The sequence below is a fragment of the Alosa pseudoharengus genome, unplaced genomic scaffold (assembly GCF_046254945.1).
Source record: "Alosa pseudoharengus isolate Yale_2024_CS ecotype anadromous, Long Island Sound unplaced genomic scaffold, YU_APseudo_1.1 YU_APseudo_1.1_scf_5, whole genome shotgun sequence".
Taxonomy (NCBI): domain Eukaryota; kingdom Metazoa; phylum Chordata; class Actinopteri; order Clupeiformes; family Clupeidae; genus Alosa; species Alosa pseudoharengus.
The window spans coordinates 18,479,651-18,492,967 of NW_027468837.1; the positions used below are offsets into that span (position 1 = coordinate 18,479,651).

At 42.4% G+C, this 13,317-nt stretch overlaps 2 protein-coding genes across 4 annotated transcripts; both read right to left on the bottom strand.

Annotated features, from left to right (window-relative positions):
- Positions 1-38: 38 nt before the first annotated feature.
- sirt4 (sirtuin 4) lies at positions 39-2,847 on the bottom strand. 2 transcript variants are annotated; one of them, XM_076268291.1, is made up of 4 exons: positions 2,741-2,847; positions 1,664-2,173; positions 1,173-1,467; positions 39-860 (listed from the first exon to the last, which is right to left on the bottom strand). In XM_076268291.1, the coding sequence occupies exons 2-4, from the start codon at positions 2,149-2,151 to the stop codon at positions 708-710; spliced, it is 936 nt and encodes a 311-aa protein (XP_076124406.1). In that variant the 5' UTR covers positions 2,152-2,173; positions 2,741-2,847; the 3' UTR covers positions 39-707. The 2 variants fall into 2 exon arrangements, with proteins under 2 accessions (XP_076124406.1, XP_076124405.1); XM_076268290.1 differs by lacking the exon at positions 2,741-2,847 and adding an exon at positions 2,432-2,520.
- Positions 2,848-5,741: 2,894 nt separating this feature from the next.
- sxph (saxiphilin) lies at positions 5,742-13,255 on the bottom strand. 2 transcript variants are annotated; one of them, XM_076269372.1, is made up of 17 exons: positions 12,908-13,255; positions 12,255-12,418; positions 11,383-11,482; positions 10,961-11,143; positions 10,565-10,727; positions 10,307-10,371; positions 9,554-9,711; positions 9,053-9,239; positions 8,557-8,705; positions 8,073-8,163; positions 7,873-7,920; positions 7,537-7,722; positions 7,085-7,232; positions 6,914-6,996; positions 6,473-6,657; positions 6,140-6,326; positions 5,742-5,931 (listed from the first exon to the last, which is right to left on the bottom strand). In XM_076269372.1, exons 1-17 carry the CDS (start codon positions 12,960-12,962, stop codon positions 5,888-5,890), a joined length of 2,196 nt encoding a protein of 731 aa, XP_076125487.1. In that variant the 5' UTR covers positions 12,963-13,255; the 3' UTR covers positions 5,742-5,887. The 2 variants fall into 2 exon arrangements, with proteins under 2 accessions (XP_076125487.1, XP_076125488.1); XM_076269373.1 differs by lacking the exons at positions 5,742-5,931; positions 6,140-6,326 and having other exon boundaries at positions 6,585-6,674.
- Between the last annotated feature and the right edge of the window lie 62 nt (positions 13,256-13,317).

Below are 13,317 nucleotides of genomic sequence, written 5' to 3' on the forward strand. Positions count from 1 at the left end.
TCACACATCTAAGAATAAGAAACAGGTACATCTCAAAGTAATTTCAATCTGTTTATTGCACATTCAAGAATGGAGGAGAACCATCTAACCATTTATGACAAATGTAGGTAGTTCAGACAAATGTTATACAGATTTTACAGATCACCCTAGTCTGTTATTTGCCTTCAAATACAAACACATATCCTTTCCTCTTCTTTTACTGCATGTTGGTATTCATTAATGAGCAAGAGTGGATCATTACATGTCCCTTTACAGTTCCACTGGGTTCTATGACATTGTCATATGTCCAGTGGAAGTCCAGTCAAAAAGCATTGAGGATAAGATTGGTATGAAACAGTGATATAGCTTCTTCCTGTCCTCCACTTGAGGCTGATTCAGTTCAAAACATACATAATATTGTATACAAGCACAAAGGACCTGTAAAATGTTTGCATAAAATGGAGCACTGCATCTTAATATCAGTCTGTCCCCTCTTGTAACGGCAAGTTTTTAGTTATTCATATTGTGTTGTTCATTCCTTGAGGTAATTCCTTTGTGTCAGTACTAGGTCTCTAGGTCTCTTACATGACCTGGCACTATCTCAAATGTATTTCCTGAGAGAAACACAATTGGAAAATACAAAAGTTTTTGTTTGTGTATGAAACTGGTTGTGCTCTAAAGGACACCAGGGGTCTCCATTTCATTTAGTGACGTAGAGCGATCAGAGGTCAACAAGGCTGTATAGCAGGGAGCACCTCTCCACAGCGGGCACTCACTCGTAGCTCGGCCATTTGATCTGCCCTCGTGGCCCCAATGTTCAGGATTGCTACAGGGATCAGTCTCTCACTCGCCGCAAGGAGGAAGCGGTACGCTGAATACACCTGAGGGAAAGCACAGTGCAGTGACAGGTCACCTTCAGATCTAAGAACTAAGAATTCTACCCATACTGGCTCGCATGTAATAAACATGGCTCTGCAAAACACTACTCTACAGCTTGTAGTCAGACAAGTACAATAAAACTGTTTGGATTTACATACACACAACTCACAACTTTGCTTTCACACATAGGTAGTTTAAGAAACACTAATATAAAATATGATATTTTACTTGATCTGCTCACAGGCCACCAAGGATAGCTTGCGGACCACACTTTGAGAAACACTGCGCTAGGCTGATGTGTAGAGAGGACCCACCTGCAGAGAGGAGCCTGCAACCAGCACTGCGTCCGACTCAGCTAGCCTTTCATGCACAAACTGCACTGTTGACCGGTTGACTGAATCTCCAAAGAAAGTGACCTCTGGCTTTAGGATGCCTCCGCAGCTTTGGCATGAGGGCACTCTAAAGTGCAGCACCTGTTCATCTTCCAGAAAGACATCTCCATCTGGTGCTACTGACCCTGCTTCGGCGGCCCAGCCAGGGTTCATCTCAGTAAAGCGCCTCTGCAGATCCTCTCGGGGAGTAAGGACCCCGCAACCTAAACACACCACCCTGAGAAAAGGACAGATACTGTTAAGAAAATGTGTAAAAAACAGAAACTTCTTCAGCTTTGCCCCATATGACAAGGCAAAAAGCAGGTACCCCAATGAACCAAATGATATTTAAATCCTTTTAAAGATCCAGTCATCTTCATCATGTTGTCTAAATGTCTTTGTTCATCATAATCAAAGTCACTGAGTTATCTTACCTGTGTGTACAGCCATGCAGCTCTGTCAAACGTTGATGGCCAGCCTTGGAATGCAACGCGTCCACATTCTGCGTCACCAACCAGTGTACTTTCCCCTGTGCTTCCCAGTCCCGCAGGGCCAAGTGGGCAGAGTTCGGCTTGTGTGAGGAGAACTGTGGCCAACCCATATAGTTGCGCGCCCAGTAGCGCTGTCGAGATTTGGCACTGCGCAAGAACTCCACATGCTGCATGGGCCGCCGATCCGTTCGCGCGTAAAGACCAACTCCTTCTGAGCGGTAGTCGGGGATTCCTGACTCCGTGGAAAGTCCAGCGCCAGTGATAACGAAGAGGCATCGCGCACGTGACACAAAAGCCTGAATCCGTTCCAAATCGCTGGGTTCAATGGAGCGGCTCGTGGGAACGAAATTAACAGCTCCCGCACACGCTGAAGAAGAGGCACCCCTTCTTGTGACTAGGTACCGCGGCAGGTGTCTCCACGTAGTCATCATCTGGGCGCCTTAAAGCAGAGGTCTCAAAACACCAAAAGCACACATCAGCATAACGTTAGTTGCAATTGGTTACGAAAGACATTTCGAAGTAAACGCTGTAAAGTCCATATTAGGCGTGTTCGTCTTCATGCAGATCTGTGCAGATCTGACTTGATGTGATGCATGCTGGGTTGAACACTAGTTGTGGTTAACTTCAACTGGATTAATGTCAGCAGGTCACCAGAATGCACAAGGACATGTATGTTATATGCATGTTGAAGTGTCACCGCATGCTACTCACCACATATAATGCACAGATTATGCAGCATGAAACCCAGCATAAAGTTTTCTGACTGACATAAAGCTTCAGCTTAAAAAACACAACATAGGATATGTTTTTAAGTGTCCGGCAGACAGGAAACGGAAATTGTAAGTTACGCAAACATGCGGAAACTGGGAGTTGTAGTCCAATTCTCTGTAGCCTATCAGTGGTTCTGAAACTTTCCACAATTACTACCACCTCAGAAAACAATAGGCTCTCCAAGTACCACCATTATGACTAGCATTAAATATGACAATTTCACATATTGTAGGCCTATATTGTACATACTGTTTTGCGTAGTTTGTTGCTGGCAGGTGCCATGGAAGCTTCACTAGTCACCATTAAATTGTTTCTTGTTTCTGCTCGACATATTCACCACACTTCTCTTTCTAATACTTCCCGTTTGGAGCCATGATTGCATGAATGTTTTTGATCCATCATGTTTTCTTCCTTTTCCTTTACTTGCCATCACAGCTTAGCGTGTCAAACATTTGCTAATGTTCCATACAGTTAAACCAACTAGCCTCGTTTTTTCATGAAAGATGAAACAAATAGTTTAAATTTTACTTAAGTGATCTGGTAAGGATTTTGAATTATAGACAGGTGCTGGTCATATAATTAGAATATCATGGAAAAAGTTGATGTATTTAAGTAATTTCATTCAAAAAGTGAAACTTGTATACAGTCATTCCACACTGACTGATATATTTCAAGTGTTTATTGATTTTATTTTTGATGATTATAACTGACAACTAATGAAACCCCCAAATTCAGTATCTCAGAAAATTAGAATATTGTGAAAAGGTTCAATATTGAAGACACCTGGTGCCACACTCTAATCAGCTAATTAACTCATAACACCTGCAAACACCTTTAAATGGTCTCTCAGTCTAGTTCTTTAGGCTACACAATCATGGGGAAGACTGCTGACTTGACAGTTGTCCAAAAGACGACCATTGACACCTTGCACAAGGTAGGCAAGACACAAAAGGTCATTGCTAAAGAGGCTGGCTGTTCACAGAGCTCTGTGTCCAAGCACATTAATACAGTAGAAAGGCGAAGGGAAAGAAAAGATGTGGTAGAAAAAAGTGTACAAGCAATAGGGATAACTGCACCCTGGAGAGGATTGTGAAACAAAACCCATTCAAAAATGTGGGGGAGGTTCACAAAGAGTGGACTGCAGCTAGACATGGGTTTCAGCTGTCGCATTCCTTGTGTCAAGCCACTCCTGAACAAGAGACAGCGTCAGAAGCGTCTCGCCTGGGCTAAAGACAAAAAGGACTGGACTGCTGCTGAGTGGTCCAAAGTTATGTTCTCTGATGAAAGTAAATTTTGCATTACCTTTGGAAATCAAGGTCCCAGTGTCTGGAGGAAGAGAGAAGAGTCACAGAATCCACGTTGCTTGAAGTCCAGTGTAGTTTCCACAGTGGCGTTTGAGGTGCCATGTCATCTGCTGGTGTTGGTCCACTGTGTTTTCTGAGGTCCAGGGTCAACGCAGCCATCTACCAGGAAGTTTTAGAGCACTTCATGCTTCCTGCTGCTAACCAACTTTAAGGAGATGCATATTTTCCAACAGGACTTGGCACCTGCACAGTGCTAAAGCTACCAGTACCTGGTTTAAGCACCATGGTATCCCTGTTCTTAATTGGCCAGCAATCTTGCCTGACCTTAACTCCATAGAAAATCTATGGGGTATTGTGAAGAGGAAGATGCGATACGCCAGCCCCAACAATGCAGAAGAGCTAAAGACCACTATCAGAGCAACCTGGGCTCTCGTAACACCTGAGCAGTGCCACAGACTGATCGACTCCATGCCACGCCGTATTGCAGTAATTCAGCAAAAGGAGCCCCAACTAAGTATTGAGTGCTGTACATGCTCATATTCAATTAAATTCCGTTTATTTGCCAGACTCAAAAGCTACGCAAGACAGAACAGATAAAGACAAACAAAACAAAACAAGCAGACAAACAAGAAAAACAAATACAACAATTAAAATACATACAGACATTTCAGCCAATGCACTCTCAGACTGGATGTGTACCTGGAGCAGCTCACAGATGGATTTGAGTGCCACCATGATACTGTTGGTGGACTCATCCAGATGTTGCATGAACTTAAACATCAAATTTCTTAAAAGTGCTTTCAGTGTGCTTACTCCTGCAGATACAAACATCTGACTAGCACTCCCTCCTCTGGGAACCTTGAGTAAAATTCGCATTGCATCATTGTAGGCAACTTGTAACTTCTGTATGCTGGATTTTTTTTGTAAGACTGGAACAGTAGCTAAACTTACGTGCTATGGTGTTTGCCTGTGCATATAACTTACAACACTGTCTGTATAGGTCATCATAATCATTCATATAATCTGTAATAAAATGACCAAGGTATTTAATCTTTTTGCAGACCTCAAGACAATTATTGGCTAATTTGAACACAGGGAAATTAAGCCATTTGTCCTGTTTCGTTCTGCACATTAAATCAGCACTTTTGCTGGAATTATATTTTATGTCAAATTCCACACCATAGTCAGAGCATATATTAAGAAGCTCCTGCTGCCCAGCACTACTTGGACTAAGAGTTACAAGGTCATCTGCATACTGTACATAAGATGATTCACCAGCATGCCACCAATCATACAGCCAGTGTCTTACTTTTATCATACATTATCTTACATTTTAACATTTTATCACTTATTATTTTGTCATACTTTTCAGTTGCCCAACATTTCTAAAAAAACTTTTTTGTATTGGTCTGAAATATTGAATTTGGGATTTTCATTAGTTGTCAGTTATCATCAAAATTAAAAGACAAACATTTGAATTATATCAGTCTGTGTGTAATGAATGAATATAATATACAAGTTTAACTTTTTGAATGGAATTACTGACATAAATCAACTTTTTGATGATATTCTAATTATATGACCAGCACCTGTATATTGATATAATATGAAGCGATTGTCATCTTTATAAAAAAAAATCTTGGACTCCTGGAGTACCACTAGAAGGAGACTGCGTACCACCTGTGGTACTCGTATCCGTAGGCTACCACAGTTTGAGAACCACTGGCCTATATGGTTGTAGCCAAACACAAGCCAGTGTTTGATGAAGCCAGTTGGTTCCATCAACCAAATGGTTCTGTCAATCTTGTTTCTAACCCTTAGGCCTATCTGAAACCCAATCATGTAATATAAAGTGTAAAAACACCACAGGCGTAGGCATTTGAAAGAAACAGTTTGTGATGTAAAAAAACCCTCAGATGTAAACAAGTTTCTTTTATGTTATACAGTTAAAATGTTGGCATACGTTTATTGGAAATTTGTTTTACACAAATGAAAAATATATACCAGTATATAACATATGGATCAGATGCAACTGGACCCACAGGATATGTTGAAGAGGTGATTTCTTGTCTCATTGGTGTTGACATATTGTTCAGAAAATACTGCAAACATCCTGGTTGCAAAACTCCAAAATATCTAGGGAATATCATTAGAAAATGGTCAGAAAGTATTTATTTATTTGACAAAATAACATCACAATTTGTAACCTTTTCCATTAAAGCCTGGGCATTTGTAAAACACACAATATGCACTCTCATTTAAACCAGTTCAAGTTAAGTTCACAATCCTTTCTATCAAGCATGGTTATGGAAATAGTGAAGAACCGTCTAAGACAACTTCCCACCTGTGTGTGTGCAGTTGAAGACTGCTTCAGCTTGCCTGTAGAACTCCTCTCCGAGGATAGTGTGGTAGTCCATGTGGCTCGTGTGGACCAGGCAGCGGGTGGAGTCTTTGAACAACAAATCACTCTCGCCGTATTCCTGAGACTCAAACAGTTGAAACTCCGAGTCTGGATGGGCTGCCAGGGTTTCCTGAGGAAAGGGAGAGTTTTATTTCATTATTGCATTGCCTTTGCCTCACTGTTCTTATATTTTCAAAGGAAAACATCATCTTTTACGTGTAAAGGTAATGAAATTAAAAGGTGATAGTCTTGATCTTTTGACCACTAAACCCTGACCTGAGACTTCATGAGAAAGTCATAAATGCGGGTGGTGAGAACAGGTCGGGTCATGACCGTATTGGGTGGCACTGCGCCCAGATTGCAGTTCTGCCAGTCAGAGAGTGGGGCTCTGCCACCCGTCCCACAGAGTAGCTCAAAGTCCCAGACCAGCCAGCCCTCTGCCCAGCCAGTCATGTTCAGCTCTGCCCAGAGACACACACTATCCTCAGACACAGCAGGCACACCAGTGTTGGATGAGAGCAGGATGGGAAGCACAGCTTTCAATTAATTAAATGAGGTTGGACTAGAGATCTACAGTACATGTGTGTTAGTGAATAATAAATTAATGTCCACTTCTAATTTCCAAGTGGCTCTGAACAATCTATGTGTGAGCTAGAATTCAACATGGAGATAGAAGAGAGACAACATGAGATCAACAACACAAAGTGTGATGCTTACGCTTGATATTGTTTTCCAAATTGTGATGCTCCAGGAAAGCCACATCTCCGTAACTCTTCCCGCTGGAATCTCCCACAAGGCACCTGCAGTGAGACCAACATCGAACAATCAAGGGGCACTACTCCGACTAGCAAAAACACTATAGAGGAGAAGTCGCAAGAATTTGCTCACCTCAAAGCACCCATATTTCCATAGTAACGTTCATTGTGGTTGTCGGCACAACGTTTAGTAGCTGCCTCCTCTGTTCCTCCCATGCAGACCTTACAGAGGTTATCCCGAGCGCCAGGAAGGCATCCCTTCCAGAAGACCTTAGAGTATACTTATAAAAACACTTTACTTTACAAAAACTAGTATTTCAGCGGCTGGTTCATCAACTATTTCTGCTGTGAATGATATGAATGTTTGTTATGAATGAAAACTTGAAACTGTTATGAAGCTAAGTATTTATATTTCCAGGTACATTTTCATATTATCTGTTATATTATGTAATACATTTAATGTTTTGTATATAAAGCAGGATTTGTATTGCACAGACTCCCACACAGAGCATTCCACAATAACAACATCTACAGTAGGCCTACACACAAAGTTTGTCTGTAAAAAACACAGCTTCAAACAGATACCTTGGTTGGGGTTGCTACAGCTGGAGCTGCTGTTGTGTTCGTGGCTGAGGGGGTGTTTTACGGGGAGCAGCCAGCCTGCAGGGCTGTACATGTGGCCGTGGCACGAGCGCCGCCCCCCCAGGTTCCCCAGAAACACATTCTTGCTGGAGCGCCGCACCAGGGCCACAGCCCACACGGGGGGCATGTCTGCAGGAACACAAACCTGTTCAGTCAGGCTCACTGTGGGTTGCTCAACATTAGCATTCCAACATAGTCATCTTAAACTACCGTAATGCTAAATGATTTGCAAAGTCAACACTCAAAACAAAAATTTGGGGAAATAGTTCCATGACCCACCCTCAGTCTCAAAATGAGTTGATCCCTCAGGTGGTTCACACTTCTCTCCTTAAATGTATAAATATGTGCACAAACAGTTAACATTGTACAAATGTACAGAAACACCCATGCTAACACAGAGAAAAACACACCAGCCATTTTAGAAAGGAAAGTATGCTGACACACAACTATTCATGGAATATCATATTCCGATGGGTTACCATAGTACTCTGTCACCACAGGAACAAGACCACACCTCCCAGCAATGAAGGTGTGAGTTGCATCCAGTGAAACAGCATCCACTTCATCTCTCTGTGGACACACCAGAAAACAACTGTTCACATCAGAGGTGACACAATTTGCAAGTTTGTTAGAACCGAAAACATACATACATAGGTGTCAATTGAAACCTAACCTGTACAGAGATATATTACATATAAAGAAGAGATACTTAAGGACATATAACAGGAAGATATTTGGTCCCTCTGATTTTCGGCTTCTGTTCCAATCCCTCATTATTACACAGAATCATAGAAGTTCTACAGTAGATGGGACTGATGGGGCTTTTTCAGCATGCCCCCCCCCCCTTCCTACACACACACACACCACCACATTCCCTCAATGAAACCCCTTCACCTTAAGTAATACTTATAAGTGTCACAGTGAGAACTGGGGTTGAATTTTGGACAGTAGATCTTACTACACCTTGATCTTTTCGATGCAGTCGCTCATGGAGGCCGCCTTCACACACACCAGAGGGTCCGACTTGATGCTCAGGGCCCAGCGCTCGCACTTCTTCTGCTCCGCATGGCTGATGCAGCACCAGCGCACCACACTGTCCTCAAGAGAACTACCTGCACATACAAACAAATACCAGCGCACCACACTGTCCTCAAGAGAACTACCTGTACATCAAGAGAACTATGTAAAGTGATTATTGTGTACTTGAGAGCAAAGAGCACCGGAGTGAAATTCCTTGTTTGTATATGCAAACCTGGCCAAAAATAGCTGATTCTGACTGAGAATGAGATAACATGACAGTAGCCGGAAAAGTTGTGGGTTTGATTCCTGGCTGCCACCTTTGTGCCCCTTGAGCAAGACACTTAAGGCCCGAGTTGCTCTGGGGAGACTGGCCCTTGTGATACCTGACACATGTAAGCCGCTTTGGATAAAAGCATCAGCCAAACACATAAGTAAGAACCTTCGTGTCCCAGGCCTTTCAGGAGGGCAACGTAGTCCAGGCCCAGCACCTGACTGATGTCCATGTCGTCAGGGAGGATGGCCAGCTTCTCAGTCACATCCTTGAAAAGCAGGTCGCTGGAGCCAAATGGCTTTGAGTCAAACAGCTGGAACCGTTGCCTCTCCCTTCCTCGCAAGCCAAACGCCATCTTACATATTCAAATACAAAGGTAATACTTACATATTATAATCCATGAACTGGTGCCATTTTTTTTTTTCAGACAAAAGAACACATTTATTTAACATACATATTAAAATCTACACAGACTACATATTATACTAAAAGCTCTGTATTATGATGTCAGATGCAGACGAATGTGTAAAGCAAAGTGTACAGATTTGGAATCACTGTAAAATGTAAATAATACATGATCTCGATCAATCTGTTTTAAAACATATCATAGATTCATTCTATCTGCATTTCAACCTACAACCTGTACAGCAAGCATTGAAACACACACACCACTGATGCTGTGAGGAATTTGCGGGCGATCTTGCGGTAATTCACACGTGTGACAACTCCACCTCCAGGACCCCTGCCCAGGTTACACCTTCTGAAGTCACTAAGAGGAGCAGTTGAGCCGTCTGTACAGAGCAACTTGTACTCCTCTCTCTCACTTTCTGAGCAGTAAAACAGACCAAAGTGGACATGATGAATGAGAGAACAAAAAATTGCGTGCAGAGAGGCAAATGTTTAAATACAAATACTTATCATAAATGTCTTCAAAATATATGAACATATTAGAATATATGAATGGGAAATATAGTAATAATAAATATATAAATGGCTTAGAATGTCCATGCACTTTATTTTGTTATTGACATAGGCAGAACTGTACTGTACAGTGTTCTGAATTGTTTGCAAAAGTAAACTATTTTTACTTACATTTTATTAACATGATTGTGTCTTCATTAATTTTAGAAATACTGATATTATAGACTTAAATTGCAATATATCGCCTTTCACACAGTATCAAAATATATTGCAATAAATTTAATCGTAACCCATGTATCGCGATATGTATCACCAAATTCTTGCCAATACACAGCCCTAGTATTCTATTCTTTTACATTACACTATCTGGTGTACAGTTCTGCCTATGTCAATAACAAAATAAAGTGCATGCATGTAAACTATAAATAATAATAATAAAAAACAATACTATGTTTTTGAAAATTGTATACATTTTTTCTTACACCCCTAGAGGATACTAACCTTCAATAGTGTTCAGGGCAGTGTGGTCCACAAAAGCCACCTCTCCTGCTCCTGTCTTTAAACATCTGAGAGGAGGAAACACATGAAGTTGTACACTAAATACAGTGTATACCAATTATTCAGTATATACCTTGATATAATCCTCATAACATGGAGACTCTACAAAAGATTTCAACATCATATTAGATTTCTGTGTGAAGGTGATTATGCAAGTATATGGGATATTCCATATATGTAAGAAATGGTTCTAGACCTAACCTGAGTGCCCCTTGGTTGTTATAGAAGGGCTCACTGTGAGACGTTTCACAGTGAAAGTTGCGATGGCGGACGTATGACCTCTGACCTTGGCAGAGGCCACACAGCTTGGGTGTTAGGGAGGCCGCCCCTGGCACACAGCTGCCGCTGAAGAAGTTGCTCACCGCTGGCAACACACAAAGGCCAAAGACATGCAGGTTTCAGAGTGTGTTTCCAATCTCATTAACCCTCATCAGGCATGTAGAGGACACTGCAGCTGCATCCAGTCACTGCTTACAAACTCTACACTAAAACTACATGCAGACTGATGTGTTTGAGTTTGTGTTTGCTGTATTTACGCAGAGTGGTGTGTTTGTGTGTGTGTGTGTGTGTGCATGTGTGTGTGTGTGTGTGTGTTACCGTGGCTGAATGGCTGGTCCTCGGCCCAGGGCAGCAGGTTGCGGGACATCAGATGTCCCAACGGGAGGCTCCAGCCAGCAGTCCAGCGAGCCCCGCTGTGGCAGCTCCTGCGGCCCTGCAGAGACCGCATGTCCAGCCCCTCGCTGCTATTCTTCACTACAGCCACCGCAAGGATACAGCCACCTTTCGTCCGCACAGACACACAATCACAGCATAGCATGGATGAGGGACTTGAGACAAGTACAAGCACAGGTGAAACAAGGCAGTGCAGTTAGCTACATCATGCCCAAAAAACAACTGCAGATCTACAAGGAAGGGAGAGAAAAAAGACCCAGAAAGAAATTGAGTATCAGATTTCTTAATACTCTCTTGTTAGATTGAAATTTTGTTAAAAACAAAATTCATGATAAACAAACAAGCACCATCACTGTAGATTTCTTTGGCTACGGCAATGAGGCCGAACTGCTTAACAGCAGTGTAGACTTCCCCTGCATCCAATGTCACCAGGTCGGCACGGTTCGCCTAGAGGAAACCAGGAAGATTTGTAATCATAATTTAACAGGTCAGTGAACTTCCCTCAGAGGAAACCATTCAGACAGACAGAGACAGAAAATTAGATGCTGCCAGACAGATGTGTGAAAGACTGTTCCAAGATGGTCTGTACTTATTTGTCTGTTCTCTGTGTCTCTCTTGCAGTGATGTACGTGTTGATTGAAAGCAGCTGTGAGCGGTACCGATGCCTTAGATAACTTCCCCCCAGTAAATTTACATGTACATTTAGTCATTTAGCTGAGGTTTTTATCCAAAGCGACTTACAAAAAAATGGAACCATCAAGGCACAGTGCAACAAGAACATATTAGTGCAGTGAAGTAGTGAAGTACTCGCAGAGAATCGGGTGACAGTTCTAGTTGAATTAAGTTAAGGGAAGCAGAAGAGAGTCTTCTTGGGAACTAATTAAGCATGTCCACTTGTTAGCAGTGCTAGGAGAGGAGGTACTCTCGAAAGAGCTGGGTCTTCATACGTTTTTTGAGAGAGGGACGACCTTGCTCTGGTAGGAACCGGTAACGTGTTCCACCAACGGGGTGGTGAGAAAAGTTTGGATTGCCTTGAGTGTACAGGTGTCAGAGCCAGATGTCAATTGGTTGGGAAGTTGATCAGATCTGACTGGGTGGGTGGGTGTACAAAAAAGGAAAGACAAGGAGACGGATGTTGACAGACAAACGGGCAGATGCAGAGAGATGGTACTTTGCAGTGTGCACACATTTTGTGAGAGGAGGGAGGAGGGAGTCTGACCCTGATTTTGTCAATGCAGTCAGCTGTACTGGAAGCCTTCACACAGGACAGCCTGGCGAAGGCAGCCACGGCCGCTGGAGGAAGGACTGCCACCAGGGCCTTGGACAGCTCAGCACACTTCCTCTGCTCGATCTCGGACACTGTGCACCACCTCATCTTCTTACCTACAATAACAAACATTTGAATGGATTCAAGCTTATCTACAGTATTCATAGAAATTCACCCTCAGGTTGCACACTCAACATATTTACATGTAGAATAGGCTACCTGTGAGTGAGTGAATGAGAAATGCATTACTTCTAAGAGTAGCCTATAGAAATCCCAAATGTACTCCTGTAGACCAAAGAGATTTGCAGAAGGAAGTAGTCTAGGCCGGGGTTCATATACATCACCAACCGTATAACGACACGTGAGTTTATAATCGGGTACATTGATCGTCAGCGAAATTACAATGATCTACATTGGACAGTAAGTAATACGAGATGTGTGCAGAAAGGATCTTAAACAGGTTTTTATTCGATTATCAACCATGTAACGTTATGCATAAGTTACGATTTGTAGCATAAACATTTTATAAACAATTACGAAACGTAGCAAAAAACTTCAAAATCACACTACAGCATTACAGAATGAATACAAGGCTTCTCACTCACCCGAGGTCTGAGAGGCGCATATGACAATGATTACAATAACACACGCAGCTTTCATGATGGAGTTCGCAGGAAAGTAGTACTGAATGCGTTCGCAGTTTATCGCTTGGAAGATATATGGAGTCCCATGGAGATTGGAGGTAAACTTGGGCACCTAACCATATCCTGGACCCACGACAGATGGCCGTGATCAAATTCAGATCTCTTCGGTGAAGAATAAAGTCTCGCTCAAGTGTATGCCCTGCTTCATTCACTTGTGGCTCAGGTTTTCAGATTGGGGCAATGGGCGCATCTGGAAAGCATTAAACCGATTCTGTCACGCGGACTATTGTCGTCCAAACACTTGCCAGTGAATTCAAGATTACCTAAAAAAGACCTAAACTTGGACGCAGATATAACACGTGAAGTCATAA